Source organism: Myotis lucifugus, unplaced genomic scaffold (genome assembly GCF_000147115.1).
Source record: "Myotis lucifugus unplaced genomic scaffold, Myoluc2.0 scaffold_1085, whole genome shotgun sequence".
NCBI lineage: Eukaryota > Metazoa > Chordata > Mammalia > Chiroptera > Vespertilionidae > Myotis > Myotis lucifugus.
In genome coordinates, this window is record NW_005872133.1 from 44,228 (window position 1) to 53,105 (window position 8,878).

The 8,878-nt window shown below is 52.0% G+C and overlaps 1 protein-coding gene across 1 annotated transcript in view; it reads right to left on the minus strand.

Annotated features, from left to right (window-relative positions):
• LOC102419801 (leukocyte immunoglobulin-like receptor subfamily A member 6) overlaps positions 1-8,878 on the minus strand; it is a 23,823-nt gene that overhangs the window by 1,574 nt on the left and 13,371 nt on the right. Inside the window, exons 8-10 of the mRNA XM_023747991.1 lie at positions 2,842-3,153; positions 1,010-1,126; positions 5-54 (exon numbers count right to left, since the gene is read on the minus strand). Coding sequence (XP_023603759.1) covers positions 5-54; positions 1,010-1,126; positions 2,842-3,153 — 479 coding nt within the window. The remainder of the gene's footprint in view (positions 1-4; positions 55-1,009; positions 1,127-2,841; positions 3,154-8,878) is intronic.

The window sequence follows — 8,878 nt, forward strand, 5'->3', positions numbered from 1 at the left end:
CCTGACGGTCCAGCTGTCTTTCCCGCTCAGGCTGTGTGTCTTTCGCGACAGCATCTGGTGGGGACAGAACAAGACCATCTCATCTCCTGCCAAGATTCCCTGAGATCTCACCTGGCAGAGGTGCAGTGACGTGGCCAAGGTCACACAGTAGGAGCTTCTAGCTGTCTCACCACCAAGCCCAGAAGCATTTCCAACCGATCCCCGATCTCCACAGCCCATCCATGTTCCCTGGACCTGCCCCTCCAGCTGCTTTCTATTACACAAACGCTCTTCCTGGACCTCAGCAGCTGGGCGGGAGCTGGGGGAGGAGACAGAGCATTAGGGGGCTGAGAGGGGGCCTCGGACCGGACGGGTGGGGCTCGGGTTTTTAGGGAGAGGGCACACCTCTTCTGCAGGCCTCTGTCTTCTTGCTCTGATGCAGCCATTGCGGGAAGGTGGGGTCAGCCTCCAGCTCCCAAGAGCCCTCCCCTGGGGCTGCACTAAGATGAGCAGAGGACCTAACAACTGAGAAGGTCACAACCCCTCACACCTCCTCACAATGAAGAGAAAGCCCCTGACTGGTGTGGCTCAGTGGATAGAGTGTTGGCCTGAGGACTGAAGGGTCCCAGGTTCGATTCCGGTCAAGAGCATGTACTTTGGTTGTGGGCACATCCCCAGTAGGGGGTGTGCAGGAGGCAGCTGATGGATGTTTCTCTCTCATCGATGTTTCTAACTCTCTATCCCTCTCCCTTCCTCTCTGTAAAGAATCAATAAAATATATTTTAAAAAAATGAAGAGAAAGCCATTCTAAGTGATAAAAAACAAAACTTGCACATGTTCCCACACACCTGATAAGGTTGAAAAAGCCAGAAGAATACTTGAGACTACTTACTTACACATCCACGTTTAATCTCCCTTGGGAAACGCTGGAGGAGGCTTTACCATTGACCTTCCCCATCTATTTGGTTTCACTCTGGCTGGCACCCTAAGCCCCCCACCCCCCTTCTGTGACCCAGGTCACCCTACTCACTTGACGTCCTGCCTTTGCTCTGGCGCCGCTGGTGTCGGAGGAGGAGGAAGAAGAGTGAGAGCAGTAGGACCAGGGCCACCAAGACCCCGATCAGGACAATCAGGTACCATTTGAGACCTTGAACATGAGTGACATCATGAATGAGCCAGTGATGCAATTTAATGAGCACCTACTGTGTGCGAGGCACTTGCTGGGGTCTGTCACTAATTTTACCCTCACAACAGTCATCCACCAGGGATTGCTGACCTCACCCATTTCACTGAGGCTCAGAGAGGTTAATCACGTGCCCTAGGTCACCCAGCCTGGACGGGGCAGGGCTGGGACTGGAACCCAGGACTGTGAGTTCCCTTATGTGTTGTTATTGTTGTTATTATTACTTATGCTTTCTCTGTCCTTCCCAGTAGAACACCAGTGCAGAGACCTGTTACCAAACCCAATCACCACCCCTCTCTACCCCAGATCCCTGTCTCACTCTGCAGCCTGACCCCAACCCACAGTGGAGCCTGTGCATGTGGGGCGCCTCCGGAAAGGGCAGGAGGGAGGGGCTGGGTCCTTCCTGAGCTCTAACTGGGCAGGGCTGTGTACTGAGGGCCTTCCCTGTGAGGGAGGTGGGGGCCTGACCCACAGCCCATGGACCAGGACTCGGAGGAACAGACGTGTCCAAGGTCCCACAGGCGGGAAGGAACAGAGCTGGGATTTGAACCAGGGCTCAGGCTTCTCCTCCTGACTCCACGGCTGTTCTTTGGAAGGCTGTGGAGGAGCTTCAGACACCACTTGAGTCCCCAACACACACACACACACACACACACACACACACACACACACACACACACACACACGTATAGTGGGGCCTTGACTTATGAGTGTCCCGACTAACGAGTTTTTCGAGATACAAGCTGTCTCTCAGCCAGTTTTTTGCTTTGAGTTGAGTTGCGAGCTAAAATTCGGGTTACGAGCTAGCTTCAGATACCCCACCGCTAGTTGGCGCAGGGAACGTCACAGTGATTTGACATACAAGTAATTTGAGTTATGAGCTCCGTCACGGAACGAATTAAACTCGTAAGTCAAGGTCCCACTGTATATATACACATACATACATATGCACACACAGACACGGGCACACTAAGTATTCAGCCTTTGGGGAACTTGGTCCCAGTGAGGAGGAGGAACGCTCCTCAGGCCATGACCCAGGAAGTGGCTGAGCCAAGACCAACACTGAGCTCCTCCCACCCACCACCTCCCCCCAGACCCTCACTGAGTCCTCTGCAGGCCTGACTTCCCATTGGGGGACCAATGCTCACAGGCTCCTCAATCAGTATGGGAGGTGGAAGGTGGGGGCTGCTCCTCCCCTGGTGGTCCCCCAGCACCTCCCTCTGTCATGACCACCCACTTGTCACCTGTCAGCCTCAGAGCCCTGGTGCCCCGAGCTTCTCTGCCCCCAACCCGTCTGGGAGACAGGCCGAGCCCCAGCAGGGGGTCCTGCTCTCTCTGGGGGTTGGCCTCTGCTGGTCACACCCCTGTCTTGGTCTCTCTGGCTGAGGCCACAGGACTGGGGACTGGAGGGTCGGGATAGGTGCCTCTGGCCTTTCTCCTTCTGGTCAGCCCCATCCTTGCCAGCCTTCCTCTGCCCACGGGAGCATGTCTGGGCCTCAGGGAGGATGAGGATGAGGAGGGATGGGAGCAGTCTGGCTTTTTCCATCCCTCTGGGAGGTGAGAGTCCCCTCTGGGTTGACCTCCACCGGGTACTCCCTCAGCCCATTGCAGCCAAAGTTTCCTGGGGACAGGGCCCTGAACTGACCTGGGGACATGGGGGCGGGGCTGGGGCTACTCACCTGAGACCACCAGCTCCAGGGGCTCACTGGGTGGTGACCACACATTGGGGTAGGAGCTGGAAGAACCATAGCATCTGTAGGTCCCCCCATGGAAGGTGCTCACAGGGCCCAGAGGGAAGATGGCCTTGACCCACTGCCTCCCAGCATGGGTCCTGGGTTCAGCTTCCATGTGTCGGGGCGGGTCAGCCCCTCCCTCCTTCAGCAGATGGAAAGGGCCCGATGTGAGGTTAGAGCTGCAGGAGAGGGACACATTCTCTCCTGAGGCCACCACAGGGCTTGGCTGGGCTGAGAGGGAGGGTGCACCATACACTCCTGAGGGAGGAGAAAAGGGACTGTCACCCTCACACCCCAGGTGTGTTCTGTGAGGGGTGAGGTCCCCTGAGGCCACACTTTAGTCCTTCTGCCTGTGACCTGGAGCCCACAGTGGGGAGGGGACCCGGTGTCTCCCTTACCTGTCACCACCAGGAGCAGGGGGTCACTCCGCTCTGAGAGTATGTCCCCAGTGGTGTAATATGCACACAGGTACAGCCCTGCGTGGGCTGGGGTCGTGGCTCCAATGAGGAAACCGGCCTTGTTGCTGGAGTCCTGTGGGATCCTCGTATCCAAGGGCTCAGAACCATTCTCTTTATACAGAACGTAGGCACTAGCCTGCAGAGACCCCTGACACCAGATGGTCACAGAGCTCCCGTTGGTGACAATGGGGCCTGGGTCAGCCCAGATGGAGGGTTTGGGGACGTCTCCTGGAAAGGAATCAGACCTGAAATGTCAGGGTCGTCCTTCTCCCCACCTTCCCCAGCTGTCACTCCCAGGCCCCTCCCAGATTGGTCACCATTATTCCAACCCTGTGTCTCCCCAGCTGCCCAGGGGGTGACTGTGCTGAAGCAGGAGGTCAGGGGGTTGGAGGGGGGGAGACTCACCTGCCTGGACCTGGTCCCACGGGCCCTGACACAGCCCTGGAAGAGAGTCCCTGTGAGAACCGTCCCCAACCGACACAGAAGCTCCAGGCCTGGTCTGGGCCCCTGAGCACTGGGGGCAGACCTGGGGCTGAGCATGTCTCCTCCCCCAAAGTCCTGCCCCCACTGAGCCTCCTGAGTCCTGGGGTCTCGAAAGGCCAGGCCCTGGGAGGGGAGGGGACCCCATCCCGCCTCCTTTCCCCGGAGCTCACTGAGGCAGAGAAGGGCAGTGAGGGTAGAAGTCATGGATCGTCCTTCCATGGTCCCCAGTGTGCAGACGATGTGTAAACTCCACAGAGCCTCCCAGGATAGGAGAATGGGGTGTGACAGGGTCCAGGCTTCATGTGACATGTCACTGGTTCCTCATCAGTGAACTCACAGGAAGGGAAGTAGCCCCTCCCTGAAGGGTGGGCCTTAGTGGACAGCAAGCTGTGGGACCTCTGAGACCGACCTGAGTCTCACCAGACCCCACAGGCTCTGCCTCCACCTCATGCCAAACCCAAATCCAGACGGTGACAGCCGGCCCAGGTGAGGAGGGCGGAGGAACAGGGCAGGAGAGGACCCCACCCAATTTCTGGCCCAGTTCTGACTCTGCCTTTTCTAGAACCTCTGTGAGCTTGTGTAAGACACTTCCCTTTCCTGAGCCTCTGTAAATGCAATTGTTCTTCCCTTCTCTCACTGGCCAGGCAATGAGGCAGTACTTACTGAGCAGTGACCCTGGGCCGTCACTGGCCAGGGTCTAGAGCAGTGGTTCTCAACTTTCTGGTCCTTTAAATACAGTGCCTCATGTTGTGACCCAACCATAAAATTATTTTCGTTGCTACTTCATAACTGTAATGTTGCTGTTATTGTGAATCATCATGTAAATACCTGATATGCAGGATGGTCTTAGGTGACTCCTGTGAAAGGGTTGTTCGACCGCCAAAGGGGTCGCGACCCACAGGTTGAGAACCGCTGCTCTAGAGAGTCGTAGCTGAAGCTCAGGGATCCCTTCCCTGGACCCATGGGGCTGAGATGAATGAAGCAGATGTTACAGATATTTAGACAGCAGACAGTTCAGTTACAGTTTCCTGTACACGTTGGGAGAATAAAGGAAACGAGACAGTGAGGTTCAATAACTGGTAGAGGCCATGCAACCTGGGTCCTGGCTGAAGGGGTCCTTCTTGGGGATGGACCGACCCAAGGCATGCGCAGGGAGAAGCCCAGAGGATCGGACCAGAAAGATCTGGAGCTGTCCTCAGAAATGAGAGCAGTCAGGTGAAGGCGCAGGCTGGTCACACAAGGGCTAGTGCACCATGCAAATATTTGGAATATATTCTTGAAGTCAATGGGAAAAATTTTTAGCGACAGGTTGAACGAAGATATTTCGGTTTTTAAAGGCTACCACTATGTGAAGATGTTATGCAGGCCGGCTCTGCTGAAAATTCACTCCATTAGTAATAAAACTCCAACGTTCACCTGGCTCTTGGAGGGCGTGCTGGTCAGTATTTTAAGTCATTCATGTGGTTTCTGCGTATAACTCTTACACAAACCTGTAACAGAAAGTACATTTTCAGTTGAGTGGGATGAGGCAGGACAGGCTTGGTCCAGCAGGTTGGAGAGGAGGTGGCTAGGTTCCCATTGGCTAAGGGAGCAGCAGAGGAAGGCACAGAATTTCTAAACAGCTCAGTTTCTGCGTGTGGTTTGGTGTGGAGGGGAGTGTGGGTAACTGGGTGAGTTGGGTTGTGGAGGGAGAGTCCTGTTTGCTGGGGCTGGTGTGTTTAGCTCAACCTGACCATTCACAGCCTTGAATGTCAGATGTGCAACTTGGATCTCTTTTGAAGGTGGAAACTGGTGGAGGGGGTGCAGCAGGCTGGCTCAGACCAGATAGGGTTATAGGAAGGGTCCTCAGGAGGTGGGGAGAGGAGAGACCTGCAGATGGGGTGGGGCCTGGGTTGGAGGACCAGGAAGGAGGCTGATTGGATAACACAGATGAATCATCTTGAGTCTGTGGCGAGTGGGGGGCACTGCTCAGAAGGGCTCAATGGGGCACATGGAGTGAGCTGATGGTCGATGTGAAGTGCTCTAATGAGGAAGTGAAGGCTGCTCCACTCTCCTTGGTGCCTGGAGGAGCCAGTGGGGCCATCCCAGGGAGGACACCCCAGGGGAGAGGGAGGCCTGGGAGATTCTGAGAAGACTGTTCTCCATTTTTTAGAGGAAAGCAGGGCCCCACTGGGACTGTGGACTTTCTTTGCCCACACACTTCCCTTCACTGGCTTCCTGTTTCTGTAGGTCAGCACCATCTGTTTCTTCATGGCTCTCCTTCGAAACCTCTGAGTCATTGCTGCCTTTTCTGAGCCCCTCCACCCCTGAGTAGAGCTCCTCCCTCACACTGGGAATTTGGTCTCCAGCACTGGGCAAGCACCTGCATGGGAGGCAATCCAGATTTCAACATGGACACAGACAGACTCGGGGACCTGTATGACAATTTATGTTATTGATCTCCCATCAAAGGAGAATGATGTCAATGAAGAAAAAACCCAGATTTGAACAATTAGATAGCTGACCATTTCACAAATTTGCTGAAAGTCACACATTTACACATCCAAGGTACTCAGCTATAAATATTTAAAGCCCAGCCGGTGTGGCTCAGTAGTTGAGTTGACCTATGAACATGAGGTCATGGTTTGATTCCTGGTGAGGGCACATGCCCGGTTGTGGGCTCGATCCCCAGTGTGGGGCATACAGGAGGCAGCTGATCAATGATTCTCTCACCATTGATGTTTTTCTCTCTCTCCCTCTTTCTTCCGTTCTGAAATCAATAAAAAAAGATTTTTAAAAGTTTCTCTTTTTGTCTTTAACCTTTGCCTTTTTAATCATAATGTAGCTTGGTGTGGGCCTCTTTGGATTTTTCTTATTTGGGACTTGTGTGTCTTTTTTCTTCTCTAGTTTAGGGAAGTTTTTGGTCATTATTTCTTCAAATAAATTCTCAATCCCTTGCTCTCTCTCTTCTCCTTCTGGTACCCCTATGATGCTGATGTTGTTCTACTTCATGTTGTCCCAAAGGTCCCTTAAACTATCCTCATTCTTTTAACTTTTTTTCTTTTTGCTACTCTGATTTTTTATTCTTCCTTGTCTTCCAAATCACTCATTTGATCTTCTGCTTTATTTAACCTGTTGTTTATTCCTTCCAGTGTATTCTTTTTCAAAATCCTCAACTGAGGATATTTTTTTAAAATTATTTTATTTTTGTTAATCCTCACCAGAGGATAATTTTTCCATTGCTTTTCAGAGAGTGGAAGGGAGGTGGGGGGCTTGGGGAGAGAGAAACATCAGTGTGAGAGAGACACATCAACTGGTTGCCTCCCTCCTGTGGAGACCCGCTCCCAAAAGGTCCCGTAGGGTAATGGCGGCATGGGATGAAAGCACCAGAGACCGGGGTTTAGGAGGACTGGCACAAGGCACCAGCAACTTTATTTTTTTTATTTTTATTTTTTTTTATATATTTTATTGATTTTCTACAGAGAGGAGGGGAGAGAGATAGATAGTTAGAAACATCGACCAGCTGCCTCCTGCACATCTCCCAAGGGGGATGTGCCCGCAACCCAGGTACATGCCCTTGACCGGAATCGAACCTGGGACCTTTCAGTCCGCAGGCCGACGCTCTATCCACTGAGCCAAACCGGTTTTGGCAGCAACTTTATTTTTTACACACACTGTTTTATAGCTAAGCTGTGGCTGGTCATGCTTCATAGATCACTGCTAGGGCTTGGCCTATCATGGGGAAGTAGCAGATCATTACAGACTGGGCAAGACTGGGCAAGCTTTGTCTAGTTCCATCTATGTTTGACAGTTGCTATGACAAGCAGTTGCTATGACAAAATGTCTGCTTGCCTAGATCACAAGAACTGGGGTGCAAGCCAAGTTCATGTCCTTTACATGACTTGGAGTGAGGTCAGGCCTTTCCTGTAACCCCACGGCCTCTTACACCCTCCCATGCCTCAACTGGGGCTGGGATCAAACCTGAAACCTATGTATGTGCCCTTGACCTGGAATTGAACCTGAGCCTCTGTGGTGCAGGGGCCTATGCTCTACCCACTGAGAAACACCAGTCAAGGCTAAAAGTGATTTTTGAGACAAGAGGGAAGGAGAGAGGGAGAGAGAAACATTGATTGGCTGCCTCCCATAGGCACCCTAACCCGGGACCAAACCCACGACTAGGTATGTTCCCAGAATAGGAATTGAACCCACAGCCTTTTGGTGTATGTGATAATGCTCCAATTGAATGAGCCACCCAGCCCCGGCCAGTGTATTCATGATGTCATATATTGTATTCTTCATTTCTGACTTTTAAAAAAGGTTTTTTCATGCTGTTATAACTTTCCCTAAGTTCCTGGAACATCCTTATAACCATTACTTTGAACTGTATACCTGATAAACTGCTTGCTTCCATTTGATTTAGCTGTTTTTTTTTTTTTTTTAAAGATTTCTACTGTTTTTTTCACTTGGGGTCTGTTTCTCTGTCTCCCTATTTTGCCTGCATCTTTGTGTTTGTTTCTGTGTCTTAGCTAGGTCTGCTATGACTCCCAGCTTGGTGGGGTGGCCTAATGTGGTAGGTGTCCTGTGGGACTAAGTGGCCTAGTCTCTTTGATCACCTAAGCTGGGTGCTCTAGGGATGTCCCTTTAGTGGGTTATGTGGGCCCTCCTCTTGTAATTGAGTCTTTTATCTTTTTAAAAAAATATATTTTATTGATTTTTTACAAAGAGGAAGGGAGAGGGATAGAGAGTTAGAAACATCGATGAGAGAGAAGCATCAATCAGCTGCCTCCTGCACACCCCCTACTGGGGATGTGCCTGCAACCAAGGTACGTGCCCTTGACCAGAATCGAACCAGGGACTCTTCAGTCCACAGGCCGACGCTCTATCCAGTGAGCCAAACCGGCTAGGGCAGTCTTTTTTTTTTTTTAATATATATTTTATTGATTTTTTACAGAGAGGAAGGGGGAGGGATAGAGAGTTAGAAACATCGATCAGCTACCTCCTGCACACTCCCCACTGGGGATGTGCGCCACAACCAAGGTACACGCCCTTGAGCAGAATCGAAC